The sequence below is a fragment of the Typha angustifolia genome, chromosome 13, assembly GCF_048772165.1.
Source record: "Typha angustifolia cultivar Huaian chromosome 13, ASM4877216v1, whole genome shotgun sequence".
In the NCBI taxonomy this organism is placed as follows: Eukaryota; Viridiplantae; Streptophyta; class Magnoliopsida; order Poales; family Typhaceae; genus Typha; species Typha angustifolia.
The window spans coordinates 2,545,225-2,561,833 of record NC_133251.1 but is presented as its reverse complement, the minus strand read 5'-3'; the positions used below and the strand labels follow the sequence as shown (position 1 = coordinate 2,561,833).

General features: G+C 38.8%; 2 protein-coding genes across 5 annotated transcripts; both read right to left on the bottom strand.

Moving 5' to 3' along the window:
• Positions 1-106: 106 nt before the first annotated feature.
• LOC140774353 (probable transcription factor RL9) lies at positions 107-4,385 on the bottom strand. 2 transcript variants are annotated; one of them, XM_073117316.1, is made up of 6 exons: positions 3,418-4,385; positions 3,249-3,325; positions 2,675-2,723; positions 2,388-2,553; positions 654-726; positions 107-545 (listed from the first exon to the last, which is right to left on the bottom strand). In XM_073117316.1, exons 1-6 carry the CDS (start codon positions 4,013-4,015, stop codon positions 447-449), a joined length of 1,062 nt encoding a protein of 353 aa, XP_072973417.1. In that variant the 5' UTR covers positions 4,016-4,385; the 3' UTR covers positions 107-446. The 2 variants fall into 2 exon arrangements, with proteins under 2 accessions (XP_072973417.1, XP_072973416.1); XM_073117315.1 differs by having other exon boundaries at positions 108-545; positions 654-729; positions 3,418-4,384.
• A 5,912-nt stretch (positions 4,386-10,297) lies between these two features.
• On the bottom strand, positions 10,298-16,522 carry LOC140772846 (actin). 3 transcript variants are annotated; one of them, XM_073115064.1, is made up of 5 exons: positions 16,372-16,522; positions 13,139-13,207; positions 12,338-12,731; positions 10,983-11,596; positions 10,298-10,794 (listed from the first exon to the last, which is right to left on the bottom strand). In XM_073115064.1, exons 2-5 carry the CDS (start codon positions 13,196-13,198, stop codon positions 10,729-10,731), a joined length of 1,134 nt encoding a protein of 377 aa, XP_072971165.1. In that variant the 5' UTR covers positions 13,199-13,207; positions 16,372-16,522; the 3' UTR covers positions 10,298-10,728. The 3 variants fall into 3 exon arrangements, with proteins under 3 accessions (XP_072971165.1, XP_072971163.1, XP_072971164.1); XM_073115062.1 differs by lacking the exon at positions 16,372-16,522 and adding an exon at positions 13,838-14,042; XM_073115063.1 differs by lacking the exon at positions 16,372-16,522 and adding an exon at positions 13,679-13,750.
• Positions 16,523-16,609: the final 87 nt, after the last annotated feature.

Below are 16,609 nucleotides of genomic sequence, written 5' to 3'. Positions count from 1 at the left end.
AAATTATATATTGAAAATGATTAGCTTTCTTTTATCTATCGTATGATTAGCTTACGAACAGTGTGATTTTTCCAAACTACTTTAGTCATGAGGTGGCTACAAAAAGAATTATATGCTAGTGTAACTAATGTACATTTGAAAAACTAAAATTGTAGTTGGGAACTATTGAATAATTGGTAACACATTTCGTTTTACTTCTCTCCAACTTTCCGGTTGCAAAGAGCAAATTACACCAATGACCACAGCTTCCAACTTTAGCCAATCCACACTCCCCACTAAAACACTGCAGTTGAAGCTGAAGGAAAAGAGATGGATGCGTGCCCATTTCAAGAGACTTAGTTGGTCCATTGTAGTATTCGTTTTCCATGGACAATATTCCTTCCTTCACCTTCTTCAGTTGATACGTACCTTTGCTATGGACAAGAAGCAAGTGAAAGGCATGAGCATCAGTCATGGTCTGTGCTGTGCCAGTCAGGCCTCCCTAACGTGAACTCCAAACTAGGGCTTCTGAGCTCGTGATTAAGTAATTGAGAACCTTCCATGTTCTGCGATAAACCGAAGGCCGGCATGGATACATTAGCATATATATACTAATATCAGCAGAAAGGAATGTATGTTCTAATCACAGAATGAGAGAGAGAGAGGTTTGATACCTTGAGCTGAGGTGAGAATCCATTTTGTGCTTGCCGATCAACGTCACATGGATTTGTTTGTCGCCATGGGATGCTGCTGGAATTATAATTTTTATAGAGAAGTGTTAGTGTCATGAAGTACTATTGATGATTTTGGAAGATAAAGAAAGCATGAATTTTCTTATATTAATTATCAGCAGTTGTGGGATAAGTATATTTTGTCCTTAGATGGTAGGAGGATTTCCAAAAATTCTTATATCGCAAGCTCGAAATAAAACATTGACAGAAAAGAATTGATAATAGTAATCAAGAAAGATGGCATGGAAGTTCATATAGTCATCATTTTCGACTTCCAATCCTTTTTCTGAACGAGATGAGAAGGCTTCAAAAGAGTTGAAGAATTCTGATCATAGTCGATCTGACTTCAATCCTCTATATGTAAAGTTTATATAACACGATCAATAGCAAATAACAAATGGCTGGAGTCTGTATGCTTAAAGAAAATAGTTCGTACGTATTTTCTGAATTTATCATTATGGAAGTAATAACAAACCTAATCTCCAATCTGCATTTGGTACATCTCTCAACTGCAAGATTTGCTAAGATTGTAATTTCTTAATTTATTTTAAATTGATCCATCCAGACAATATTATTAAATTTTCCTCAAAATATATTATCATGAGAATGACAGTTTGCCCAACATACAACTTTATAATTTTGGATGTACCTATTGTTTGATAAGTATAGTCATGTCTATGTAACAAGAGAAAACTGATTCTATAGATTGAATATAGTGAGTCAGTGAGCAGCTCAACATCTATCAGTACTTGGTGTTAGTATAATACACTAAAACTAAAACATATGCTGAATCATCTTTTCTTGATATTCCTTTAGAAGCTTCATATTAGAAAATGTCAATGCTTGCAGTATAAAGAAATATAATACTTGCATTACAACTTATTGAATTTTGCACATTCCCTTTATATTATATTTATTAACTGTTCTGCTTCATTTAACAGATAAATTTTACTCAGCTAGCAATCAAAACTCAGACATGCAAAAACCTATCATTCTTATGTTGAGCAAGAATACTCTATTCTTTTCAGTCACATGGCCCCTAAAAGATGTAGGACTTAGATAAGAGAGATGAAAAGAAAAGGTAAACAGGAAAAGGAAAGAAAAGAAGCTGCTACTTCTGGCTGAGAGAAATAAAAGCAAGGAAGAAAAAGAGAGAGCAATAAAGACAAACATATTTCTAGGTATCAGGGCATGTCAGGTCAACACACGAAACTGGAGTCAGAGCCATGTATTGATGAGTAAGGATAAAATAATCCACCCAAGGAGAAGATCGAGATACAAGGTAAAACCCAAAAACCATACATCATATCACCGTCCTGTTATCCAATAAACGAGAGAAATGTGTGATTGTTCTCATACTTTAGCTTTTAAGACAGCCTACTAAGTCGGGTTCTTATGCAAAGAATAATCTCAATACAAATACTACATAGATGTAATCCATAGTGTCAGAATGTTTGATTTTACTAGTTTACTTTTTCCTTTCCTTAGACGTTAAGTTGAACACCATATCTTCCCTTGAAATCTCAAATAGATAGAGGATGAGCGAAACAGAAACAAAAGCTGACATACCGAAGTAGTATGCTGGTCAATCCACTAACCAAAGCCTAATCCCTTGCAAAAAGTTAAAGTACACCTCTGCTGAAAGATTACATGGAAAGGAGAAAAGGGTGCGTTTACCTTGACGAGCTGCTCCAGCTGGTCCCTTTGTTACTAGTGGTTGGAATGTAGTCCATATCATTTGGTAGATTTGAGCCATCTGAGACTCTCTGCTCAATGAACCGTCCCATGTTGAGATCGACGCTCGCGGAGGCGATATCTTCTTCGCCGGATCCGTCGGATTGCCCTACGAATTTTAATGCGAAGTTAGTGATCTTCTTATCTGATTCTCTGTCTTGAAGATGCTAAGTGAGACAAGGAAGAGAGTTAATGAGAGAATAGAAGGCTAATTAAGCAATGTGAATTACCTGAGGAGGCTAAAGGTTTGCTGTCAGTGGTCTTCACAGTTCTATACATCTAGCAAAAGTAGGAAGAAGCAAACATAAGTAAGTGGTAGAAAGAGAGAGAGAGAGAGAGAGAGAGAGAGAGAGAGAGAGAGAGAGAGAGAGAGAGAGAGAGAGAGAGAGAGAAAAGAAAGTAAATGGAGAAAAAAAGGAAGAAGTGAAGTGAAGCGAGCTGAGCTGAGCTAAGCGTCCTAGAAAAGATATGGAGAAAATAACCATTACTTCAATCAAATTATGTTCTTTCTTTTTGGGAGTCTGCTTGCTTTCCCCATTACAGACAAGGTTGATGCTTCTGGTGTGGTTTGTGTAAGAGATGTATTATCGTGAAATGATGGCTCTTACTTATAATGGCAGTCTTTTGTCTAAGAGAAGCACTTTTATCTACTCACTGATTCAGTTAGTCATTCATTCATCGGTCACTGCAACCATTGGCTGCAATACCAAGAGAGAGAAAAGAAGAGGATCTATAGAATCCTAAGAGAAAGAGAAGAAGAAGTAGAAGAAGAAGAAGAAGCAAAAGGACAATGCAAAATATTACCTGCAAATGGCTCTTGACATGAGCTAGAGTGAGATCTTTAACATCCATAAGCTCAAGAACTGACTTCGGAGTAGCTCCTAAAACACCAAACAATACATCACAAAATTTTAATTAACTAAAAGAAACCAAACAAATCTGAACGTACGCATAGAGCTTATTATTCTCATACTCTCATGACCCCCGAGGAGCTCGACAGCGTGGACGAAGCGCGCGTGGAGCGTGCTAGTCCACCGCATTCTCGGCGCCCGGATGCTCCGCTTCCCCGGTAGCTTCGACATGACCCTTGATCCAATCCCATACTGATGGTGGTGGCGGTGGTGATGGTTATAGTGGCTTAAATGGTGATGGTTATAGTTCTTGGAGGACTCCGGGCACAACCCGTTAGAGGAAGACGACGAAGAGGACGAGAACCTAACTTGGTTGAAGAACCCCATGTTGGGGAGTAGAGCGTTGTTGTAAATTGGGATCCCTTTGATGGGTCTGGACACCTCCGGTGAGGCTTCTGACAATGACCCAGTAGTGTGCGTGGATCGGAGACGAAGTACCATTGGAGGAGGCGACGAGTGCGAGAGGGAAAGATCCGCGTAGGCGCGGGAGGAGCCGCCGACGTGGGAATTGATGGCATCCATTTGCCGCCACATGCCATGGCGGCCGACATCGCTGTCGGTGGAGAGAGAAGCGGTGCCGGGGATCGAAGAAGGCTGAGCGCTGCTCGGAGGGCTGATGTGGAGGGAGAGGTCGGGGGACGGCGCCGAGGTGGCTTCCATGGATACTAGCACTAAAAAAAAAATTCTCTGTCAATTTCTCTACTTTGCTACTTGGTCTCTTCGCAAAGTCGACTAGGTTTTTATGATCCTTATGACCAGAAGAAAGGATGTGGTGTGGGAAAAAGAGGAGAGAGAGAGAGAGAGAGACGGTGGAAATAAATTAGAGTACTTTTTTGTTGTCTTGGTTAGTTCATAATATATGATTGAATGGAAGACCAAAAAAAATTTGAAGAAAAGTAGGATATCTCAATATGAGTGTAAGTCTTCCTTGAGGGGCAGAGAGAGAAAGAGAGAGAGTGTGTGTGTGTGTGTATGAGGAAATGACACTGGAGAAAGAAAGAGATAAAAAAGAGAGACAGAGAGAGAAACGGGGGCCTTATGCCCGGAAATATCGGGTTGCAAAACTATATACTCTCTCTCTCTCTCTATCTATCTCGTCTCATCCTTTCTTCCTCTTTTAAAGAGCCCATGCCATAAATTGGATTGGATGTGTGTGGGGATTCCAATGCCCTTTGGGTTCTCTGAACAACTTTGGCATCTCTCTCGCACTTACGCCATTTTCATCAAACAGAGTCCACTTATTGACCTGATCCAATTTCCATTTCCATCTCCCTACTGGAAACTGGGCACTTTGATGTAGGTGTCCACGCTACAGACACCAGAGAGAGAGAGAGAATGAGAGAGAGAGGAACTGAGTTATGTCCATAAAATTCCAGTAGCTGAATTTTATCTAGTTATATACTTCTTTCTTCGCAGCAATTGTTTTTGAAGAAATTAACACGCAAAATACAAGATTTGATGACCTTATCTGAAAAGGGCTTGTGCTCCTTATATTACATTTAGGGTTGTCAGGTGCCTAAGGGCCATAGCTTCTTTGACCAGCCAAAAGAGTGCTGTTTGGGCTTCTATGTGTTGATGATAATTTAATCATAGTCATTAGAATAAACGCTAAATCCAGAGTCCTGTCTTCTAATTCTCTTTTCATACTCCCAAATATTCCTTCCAATCTTGTCTAGCATTATTATGTCATCTCCACATGTTCATATCTCTCTCTCTACAACACCTAGTTGACTCTCCTCTTCCTTCCTTCCTTCCTTCCTTCCTTCCATGTGAGCAGATCTCCAAACCCCAAGGCTGCATCAAGAGATTAAGTAAAGGCTTTTAATATTAAGAAGTACATTTAAGCTCTTGAATGCCTCTAACTAGGGCAAGTAAGCATGCTTTGTAGTACGCTTTGAGAGATCATTGAATTGCCACTGTCACTGCCTTAAGCTCTCATTCCCAAAACCCTAGACTTTTAAGCTCAAGGTTACAGGCCACCCTACAGCATAAACTCAAAAAGATAGGAATAAATAAATTGCAAGGCAGAGGCTGGGTATTATTACTTAATTCTAACCCATGTTTTGTGTAGACTAGTGGAATAAATAACACAACTCATAGCTTCTCTTTGTCACCTGACCCCTATACAGGGTGCATTTATGGGGTTCGAATAGTTTCCATGTCCATCTTGTCTAAGTTATTAGAGAACCTTTTGGACTCTAGATATTTTAATTTCATGTGGATTTGAATCAAAATAGTGGTTCTATATTTTTATTGATATAGAAGTACCTCTTGGTATGTTATACATAATAACTCACTATCTTCTTTGTAGGCTTAAGCTATTATAGAATGACCATTTTTAATCCTATATGATCTAACAAAACAGAAGTTACAAAAATTGTTTTAAGAATGGTGTATTATGAGATAAACTATTAGGAAATTTCTATTATTAAGTGCAGTAGTTGGAAAGAAATAAAATAATGGAGACTTAGATTATAATTGATGCTAGAATGCACACAGTCTCTTTTTGAAACCATAACAAGGTCAGTAATAAAATAATGAGTAGTTGTATTGAAACCATCTTATTATTTTTTATTCAAGCAAATTTTCTTTTATATACACACACGCACGCACACACACACACATATACATATATAACCTACTTTGGAATTGAATTATATGTATATTTAAATTAAACAAGTTAAAAGTGAAAGCCAAAAAGGATAGAACACTAGAGTTTTACCCCCATTAGAACCTGAATCATAATTGCACCTGATGCAGCCCAAGGGAAGCAGTGTAAAGGTTTCTAATGCTACCAACTTCGTGTTTAAATTAATTATATCGATGAGGTAGCCTATCGATCCTAGTAAAGAACAGCATGAAGTGACAAGAGATGGGATTTTCTCTTCTTTTAATTTCTTTTGTAAATAAAAATCCATCTTTCTCCTCCCAGCCCTTCTCCTTGACACCAGTTACCATCTGCCACGTGCCAACCAGTGACCAGACCTTAGACCTCGTAGATGGTCAAAAAGCTCAATGATCTATCAACACTAGGAACAGCAACAACACCATGCAGTAAAAGATAGCAATGGGGGGGAGGGGATTGAGGTGATGATATTGTAATCAATTGTTGTATGATTGAGTTGCTACTACTCTACCTCCCCTCCTTTTCCTGACACAAAAGAGCAGCCATGATGGCCTTATGATGGTCATATATATATATATATATATATATATATATATATATGACCACCAGTGCTTAATCTCTTGTGCTTTCCTTTGCTCCTCAATTTTCCACTTTAATTTTCTTGATCTTCTCATGGCTTCTAAGAAGGGTCCGATCAAAGTGGGGCCCCAGGTAGCAGGTCTCCTTCCTCGCCTTCCTATGTGCTCTCACATCCTACAATTAGCTCCAGGCCATCTCCAGAATAAACTGTAGGAAGTTCCTGCATCCATAAATACTTGGAAAAGTTTCGATTGGCTGGAAAAAAAATTCCAAGTGTAGGAAGGAAATTCCTAATCATATATAGGGTTTATACCCGTAAAAGAGAGGAGTGAGAAGGAATTGTCTCTCATCGCCTGGCAACTGCAGCGAGAGGGATTAGGGAGGAATATTGAGAAGAAATTCTCTCTTCTCTCTCTCACTCTCTCGCACTCTCTCTCTCTCTCCGTGTGTGTATGTGTGTGTGTGTTTATGTCCATCTCTTACTGTTGCACATGCGTTCTGTGCACCAGCTTTTTCTTTTCATTACTGCATGGCAAAAGTGAAGGCAACTAGTCGACAAGATAAAAGGTTTGGGGTTTTAGAGTTTTCTTTTTAGCTTGCCTTTCTTCAATTGATTAGAGTGTGTAAGCTAAATAAGTTAGGTATCTAAGATTAATTTCTTGCAAGGATGAATATTACACGTAGTGCATGGTGTTTTGATAAAGATTAGTCTAGTTGTCCAACCTCATGATTAAGAAATATAACTTACGAACTTCCGTAGTTATAAAAAAAATGGATGACATCGTATCATCTTAGAGCTGCCTAAAAATTATATATATATATATATATATATATAGAGAGAGAGAGAGAGAGAGAGAGAGAGAGAGAGAGAGAGAGAGAGAGAGAGAGAGAGAGAGAGAAGTGATGCAGGATTGAGATAGGGCCACATCGTAGAAGAGCATGATGGAACTCTATTCTCATGGCCAATTACCATAATTGTGACATGCATGCATGGTGACCCATCAGCATCAACAGCAATACAACAACCATGGCACTATTGACTTAGCATGCAAACGTGTATGCTATGCCCATGGGAGCCAAGAGACGACTGTTGGCCTTCAATGGAATTACTGTACTGACTCAATATTTCCATGAATAAATAAAATATATAAGTATATATATATATATATATATATATATATATATACACCATATTGGACTGCCAACTTTGAACGAGACATAACTTAGTGGAGCCCAGAATGTTTCAGCATTTCAGGTGTCTCTTCTTGCCTCCTCCCAATTACATTTCACACACTTCCATGTGATCCTTATTGATTCTTGCATGAGCTAATCCTATCACCAATTTGTTGGCCTTTCTTTGCAAGAGGGGTATTGGAGCTTGTCCTTTGATGCCACTACTACTCTTTGGAGTTTGGACAATAGCAAGGCATAGTCCCTTATTAAGGATGAAATTAAAGGGGGAAAACAGTATCAAAGAATTCTTTTTGTACATTAGAATCAAGACAGTAGTAATATTCATTTAACTAATGTTAAACTATATACAAATGGGTAAGTTCATCATTTAATCTGCTCGATCGTACACCTTTCTAAATTTTGTATTACATGTATACTTTTCAAAACTCATAATTTTGCATGGATTCACTTCAAATTACTTTTCAACAAGCCAAAAGATCCAGATGCCTTTAATTGAAAGAAATGAACGACGATTAGTTTGCTTCGAATGATACCATGCAAAAGCCAAGCATTTGGAGAATTGAAAGACATATATGCAAATACATATAATGCCAAAAAGAAGGAAAAATAATAATCTATGCAAACAGTTCCTAATATTAATTGTTCTCGTTTTGTAATTAGTTAGATTACTCCATGGATGAAGAAACCATTGCTTCAAACTTACAAAAGTAACAGCTAGCGAAACCCCGGACCCCTTGAAATTTTCTACTCTCTCCTAGACAGATCACATGAGGGAAGAGGGTCTTGCAAGTAGGGGTCCCTTGTTGTGTTGATTGATGTATCATTGGATTCCACTTGCATGCCTGTACAAAGTTCATGCCAATAGATTAACTGGGACACCAAATGCCACCCACAAGACAAGGTTTCAACTTTTAAAGCACCAGCCTTAGTCCCAGAAATCGTATCAACCTCTCAGAGGTGATCAATATACTCCTGCTCTAAAAGATCTCTTTGTGCCTTGGATCTCTTGTTCTCCAGTTTGGGATTTGGTTTGTGATAGAAGAATCAGTGTAAGCTTTAGAATTCTCTCCACTACCAACCCCAAAGGCTTTATTTCCAGCACAAATTCCATCAGCTTTCTCATCAGAGTCACCTTGATTGATCCGTACGTGGGTCTCTCAGCAAACCATGTGCATTGAACATTGTGTGCTCCTGGATTGCATCTTGTTTGTTTAGAATTAATTAATGCGCACCGTTTACTAATCTTTAAAGATTAGAATGTTAGAGTTTTTCACCAAAGTAGCCCTCCCAAAATATTTATTTAAATCCTTAAAAAATAATTGTTAGAGAGAAATTCTTATATATAAAATTTTTCCAAGAGATTTAAAATTTCCATATAAGTTATTGATTCAGTCACTGACTTATATTTAAAAGTTATTAATGACTTGCAAACATATTTAGTCTCATTTCTGAAGTTTTAAAATAACTAGGGAGCTCAAAAACTCTCTAGAAGGTGGAATGTTTTTTTCCCCATTCTTGATGTGTTAGTAGGTGAAAACATCCCAATTTTCACCTTACTTCATGTCTCCTTGGCTTACACTAAATTTCGACTGTTAATTAACGCAAATATGTATTTGACGTATTTAAAGGATTTAATTAATTTTACAAAAATATTGTCTAATTTGAGGATGGAAAAAGTAGCAACTTACTTATGATGAAAGATGTTGATATTACTGAACAACATTGATTGTTATTTTTGGATAGAAAATCTATCTAACCGTTAAAACTAGTGCAGACTAAGAGATTTGATTACAAACAAATCAAAAAAAAAAAAAATGGGGGGAAATTAAAGTCGGATAAACAAACTGTAATTTGCCGTAATTATATTTATCAAAGGGAGAATGCAAAAAAAGAGTCCCACTGTGGAAAAAGAAAACAAAAACTGCTTGAGATTCTTCTAGTTTCCAGGTGAAATTGTAGCGTTTACTTAGGGAAGCACCAGCTGCCAAAACAGTACTTGGAGAATACCACTTCACGAATTTAGTCGCATTAGGAAAAGTTTTACTGTTTGGATCACAATCTAGCATAGAAGCATATGTCATGTGAAAAGGAACTACAACCAACCACCCCCCCCACCTGCAATCCTGTGTAGATTAATCGATAACGACTGAGAGTGATCTGTAGATTAGTCAATGGTGACAATTGCAACTATCCCTTTCTTCTTATCAACATCTTACCTGCAAAGAGAGAATATTCAAGGTTCATACTATTTTGCTTTTGTGTCTTGTGATTTGGGCATTTACTTAACTAGTAGCTAACTTGTTGGTTAACAAGTGCGCGCGGACAAGATTAAGCAGTACCAAGCTTTGTTCTAACTCACTCTCTCATGTTTGATTCTTCTACAAATCCATCAGAAAGAATTCAGAGAAACATACAGAACTTACTTAAATTAATGGGTTTCTATGGAGAGCAATGAGTGAGTGACTTCATTTCTGCTTTTCTTTTTTCACTCTTCGATAAGATGATAAGAACTTTCTATGAAGTAACATAAATTCCAAGCACCATTCTTTTAATTCATACTGCCTTGACAGATCAGAACACTGATCTCAATAATTAGAAAACAAGAATATCTAACAGATACAACAAGCAAAAGGGGAAGTTCCTAAGAGAACTAGGCAAGAACAAAGTTTACTGGAAATAAAATCATAGGAAACAAGCTCCGTCGTGAAATACTAGCCTTATTGTAGAAAGACTCAGTAAGAACACAACAAAAATCACCATAATTTGGCAGCCCAAGGATCACAAGGTCTCACCATCTTTGCGGAGGAGGAAATAACATCGCGGAAGAAAGTTCATCAGTTGCATGTTTTTTTGAGGAAGACCAATATTCTTGATGTCCATGAATTGCAAAACATATTTAGAAGGAAAGAGAGCCAGCCCCATCGCCAGGAATGTAAGCATTCCCATCTTCCTGCTACTCCCCAATACAACCATATTAGAAGCATTTCCTGTGCACGATCGATGGGCCAGACTCATCGTACTCTGCCTTTGCAATCCACATCTGCCATGGACAAAAAAATTCCTTTATAATTAGAAAGAAAATAGAAATGCACATAAATGAAGCATCTCCAAACTGCCATATTACTTTGTTCGTGTAATATTTCTTCATTATTCACCTGTCTACCTATGTTCTTATGGAAATATGAGGTTGGATATGAGCATATGCATAATTCATTCAGTTAGTCTCACCTGCTGGAAAGTGCTAAGGGATGCCAAGATGGATCCTCCAATCCAGACACTGTACTTCCTTTCCGGAGGTGCCACCACCTTAATCTTCATGCTGCTAGGCGCCAGTGCTGTTATCTCCTTGCTCATCCTGTCAGCAATACCTGGGAACATGGTGGAACCACCACTCAATACAATGTTGCCGTACAAGTCCTTCCTTATATCTACATCGCACTTCATGATGGAGTTGTATGTGGTCTCATGTATCCCTGCAGCTTCCATTCCAATCATTGATGGCTGGAAGAGAACCTCTGGGCAACGGAACCGTTCAGCACCAATTGTGATCACTTGTCCATCGGGCAACTCGTAGCTCTTCTCCACAGATGAGCTGGTCTTTGCTGTCTCCAACTCTTGCTCATAGTCGAGAGCGATGTAGGCTAGTTTCTCCTTCATGTCTCTTACAATTTCACGCTCTGCTGTGGTAGTAAAGGAGTAACCACGCTCCGTCAGGATTTTCATGAGAGCATCGGTCAGGTCACGACCTGCTAGATCTAGACGAAGTATTGCATGTGGGAGAGCATATCCTTCATAAATAGGTACAGTGTGACTAACACCATCACCAGAGTCCAGCACGATACCTATATAAAACAGCAAATCAGGCATGATCAAACTGTAAATAATATGATCATGTAGAACCAACATGATGCACAAACTGCTGCATCTATAATGGACTAAACTTCTAGTAGATCCAACACATTACTTAAATCAAGATAGTTGATTTTCTCAATAAATCAGGTATGCTAATACTCACATCCAATTAAAATTGCCAAATCACAAATTGTAGGTAATCTGAAAAAAATTATGTCATTAATGCTTCCGCTCATATGCCTTCAAAAGTCACCTCAGTAAAGTTCTACAATTCAAACTTGGTTTATGCAGCATCATATAGGAAAGTCAAGATTATCAGCCTAAAGATACGATGATAAATTTAGGATGCAAGTTCTGTAAGCTCGCAAACTTGCTTAACAAGAAATTTAAATGCTGAAACCCATAAAAATGAAAGATTCATCTAAGAAATAAAGTAATCAGATAATGATATATATAAAGGGGTAATCATGAACAAAGGCTATGAGGAAGCAATACCTGAAGTTGAATAATTCATCAAGAAACAAAAGTAAGCATTCTGGTAGGCCACTATATTAGCACAAGGACATTATCTTAGACTGTCAAGATTATCTAAAGCTTTTATATTAAATTTTATCAGGACAGATTTAAGTTCTTAAAAGTACAATGTTGCACGGGAATAAGATATAACAGGTAGACATAAACAGTTTGCTAGTTGAGCAAAAGAATATGCAGACAGATAAAGATTTCCTTACCAGTTGTGCGGCCACTAGCATATAGAGACAAAACAGCCTGAATAGCAACATACATAGCTGGAGCATTGAAGGTCTCAAACATGATTTGAGTCATCTTTTCACGATTTGCCTTGGGGTTGAGCGGTGCCTCAGTAAGCAGAACAGGGTGTTCTTCTGGAGCAACACGAAGCTCATTGTAGAAAGTGTGATGCCAAATCTTCTCCATGTCATCCCAATTGCTCACAATACCATGCTCAATTGGGTACTTCAGAGTTAAAATACCACGTTTTGATTGAGCTTCATCCCCAACATATGCATCTTTCTGGCCCATTCCAACCATCACTCCCGTGTGACGTGGGCGACCCACAATGCTAGGGAAAACAGCTCTTGGAGCATCATCTCCAGCGAATCCAGCCTTAGAAGGAAATTAAATTTAGTAAGCTAACAAGCTGAATTAAGATAATTCTTCCAAACAATCTCCAACACCTCACAAGTTGCAAGAACTTGACTGGTATTGCAACAAATTGAAAAACAACTGTATGCATAGCAACTTGGGCCGAAGAGTTAAATACTCTTCGTCTCTCAAGTTTTTGCTGCCTTGTAGAGATACAGATAACAAGACAAGAACTTGTGTTGCGACACTATGGATGGTGCAGAGCAGCCAAAAATGGGGAAATAAGTGGTGCAGCCAAACACAACTTTTCAGACAATACATAAGAGATCAATTCTCAAATGTTAGTTCCAGTAAACTGTGTTGAGAGATTAAACGGTTTTTAACCAATTAAGACAACTGGTCTAATAAGTTTGAACAGTTGTATGTACCTTGACCATTCCAGTCCCATTGTCACACACGAGAGGCTGGATATCCTCACCATCTGCCATTTCTTATATCTGAGATACAAAATGAAGTATTCCATAATGAGATGTAGTGAAAGTAGCAAACAGTTATACACCAAATAAAATGAAATTGATTGTACACCAAAAAGGACAACATCTGCAGCTAATTAGTATGTAATATGAACCCAGCAAGACATTGGTACACAATCATATGCGAGTCTACATGAAGAAACTAAAAGGCCCAATAAATCTGGGATCACCTAAAGGCTAAAGCACATGGAAAGGAGGCAGAAATTGGTTCATCGTGAATGTTCTAAAAAGGAATTCCGAAACAAGATTAATTGTATCTGGACCACGATTAGAGGTAGGTCTTCTGCACATTAGATTTTCTTTTCGTGCCATATGTCACCTTTTCTATACATTCCAATACTCAAATTGGTCCCCGGGAAAGGAATACAATGCAGCCAATAGAAAACGAAACAACATCTGCAACTCAAATTAATTTGCGTAGTTTTCCACATTCACCTGTGAGATTGGCCAAAATGAGCGATGGTGCCCTAACATTACATATCGCATGCAGTTCCAGGTCAAAGACAATAGATCAAAAACTCTATAAACCAAACAACAAGATAGGTGAATAGAACAAAAGAACGAGTTTTTGGTCAAGAAAACGAGATCATTTACCGAAGAAGGACGCCTGAGGACCAGATCGAGTGCGACGGCGATGGTGGAGAAACCCTAGATCTCGAATCTCTCTCGAAAGGTGTCTCCTTTTCCTCTCTAGAGTTGTCGTTATTATTGTAGTTATTTTTATTTGTGGAGCAATCAGGAGGAAGAGCTGGCAAAGGAGTGGGGAGAAATGGTTGGACGCCCGTTTCGCGCGCCGCCAGATTTAGGAGTTGGCGCCCGCGTCTCTCTCTTTCTCTCTCTTCCCACCCTCCTGCGTCCAACTTACCTGACTCGAACCGGACCGGACTGGTTCAGTTGGCTTGAGTACGTTCACGGTTCACCGGTTCGATGCGCATCATCATTCATCAGACAACAATGATCATGTCCGCCGTTAATATCCAATTTCGAGCATGATCGTAATTTTTACAACGTGTACACCTTTCTCCTATTACGGTAGGAATATTTGACTCCTACATTCGACGAATGGTGCTCCGGTTTGAAAACTGAATTTAGAAACATCAAGCTTGGCTTGTTTAATTTCACTTCGAGTTCAGTACTGAGTCTAAATCGAGTTCGGCAAAGTTGGCTTGTCTTTGGAACGAGTTAAGTCAGGCTTGATTCAACTCAAAGTTGAGGATTTCAAGTTTGAATTAAGTAAAACCCAAATTTTGTAGACTGATACTATTATTAGGCTCACATCAATTATAACTTGATACATAAGGAAAAGAGAAATATGGTTATAACTCTAGATATAAGTTATACACTTGGCTAAAATATACTAAATTATATTAAGGAAATCGTTAGAAGGCTCGTTACACATAAACTTTGCAGAAACCAAACCGAAAATAAAACAGATTCAGCGGGTGGACGAGGGCAAAGGGAATCTGGTGATTTCATCCAAACACAGCCTGCACCTATGAATATAAATATCATATTAGCAAGTAAGGCCGTGCTGATCGGCACAGGGCGTGCCGACGGTGTACCGGTATGTGGCACAAGAGTGTCGCACGGCATCCAGCCTAATGCATCGTTGCTCACTATTGACCTCATCTCCAATCACCGATCGTCGTCAGCCACTCGCCACTTGTCGCCCATTTTGTGCCAGAGAGAGAGGTGGGTTAAAAACTTAAGTTGTGGGTTTGAATCTGAATCCAGTGGGTGGCGATCGGCGAGCAACGACGATGGCGATTATAATGGCAAAAGTGAGTATCTCTTTCTCTCATTCTCTTACGACACGGTCGGCACTTGCTATGCTGGCCGGTGATCGGCACGGGCCATCGTTGATAGGCATACATACATAAACAGATGAAACCAGACAACAAAGGGGGCGAAGGACTAGTCCATGGTAGGTGGGTATCCTTGAGACCGAACAGAGCTAGGATACCAGTCCGGCATGCGACAAGGACGGCGGTTGTGCACGAGCAGCAACGAGGAGGATGGCAAATCAAGCGAGCAAGCTTTATGTTGGCGGCGTAGGCGCGAAGAAGAAGGAAGGCAACGTTGAATACTGCGAGCAAGGCTAAGGCGACGATACTGGATGGGGACTGAGAGCGAGGTGGACGGCTACATGGGTGGACTGCAAGCAGGTAGGGAAACTAGAGAAAGAAAAAGGAAAAGAGGAAGAGCCGCCGGCGACGGTGCAAAAAGCTATCCGTTGTTTTTGGAAAGCTGAGACAACTATTTATACAAGAATATATTTAAGAAGAGAATGTGTATTAGTGAAAGTGCTTTATTATTCTAAAGAAGAGAATTACCCTAAAGTAATAGAAATAACTGATGGAAAGATCGACTTTATAAACCGATTGGATACTTTTTTTTAATAAAAAAAAAGATCTACATGATTATTTGTGTAGCAAAAATTGTACTAATTTTGACAGAGTTTGTAAACTATAATGGAACGGTAATATATTTGTTATGAATAGTAGATTAGTCAAAGACACAGAATATGTGGTCCAATAATTAGGTGATGAGATAATTATTGGGCGATTGAGCCGACAACTTAGAACAGTGGGTCAGCATTTAGGGCATAGTTTTGAAGAGACGAAGAGGTTGTTAGAAGATAGGATCATAGGACCATTCCTGCATGAGGGAAACCCTCACCTTCAAAACTGTCCCCCCTACAAACCTAGTCACAAGAGCCCACATCCATCCTACACACTCTTTGCCCAAACAACTAGGGCCACATCAGGTTACAAGGCTAAGATTAATTATAATGTGCAAGATTTCAAATTTGAGTTACATTTGTCCAGATAAGGTTCATTTCTGTAACATGAAGGAAAAACTTCATCCATAACATAAGATTGACTAAAACTAGTTTCAGTTATAAGTCCCTATAAGTTCACCAAAGATCTAATAAATGACAATGTTATCGACTAATTGCGGCATGGTCATTTTACAGTCAAGAACACCACCAGATGCAATAACAAACAGTATAAGTATATTCAGATTGCAGAAGTGATGCAGCAATAGCAAAAACTCATGGTTACTTCAAACAAATAATTATACCCTCATTGATCATAAGTATTGAAAATACTGAAACGACAAGAAACCTTCTCTTTGCAGTACAAATTTTTTGATTCTTCACAAGATAGCCTTAGCTCTTGCATCCACAAGGAGGAGAAAGAAGCAGAGGACTTTCTTTGTTCCTTTTTAGTACATATATCATGTGCATTCATGGCCTACAGGACTGAAACAATTCAATGAGTACAGAAAAACACATACATAAAAGGCCAGGTCAACATATAGTCACAAGAATTTTAACTTATCCCCATCCTTGCCGTAGCTAGA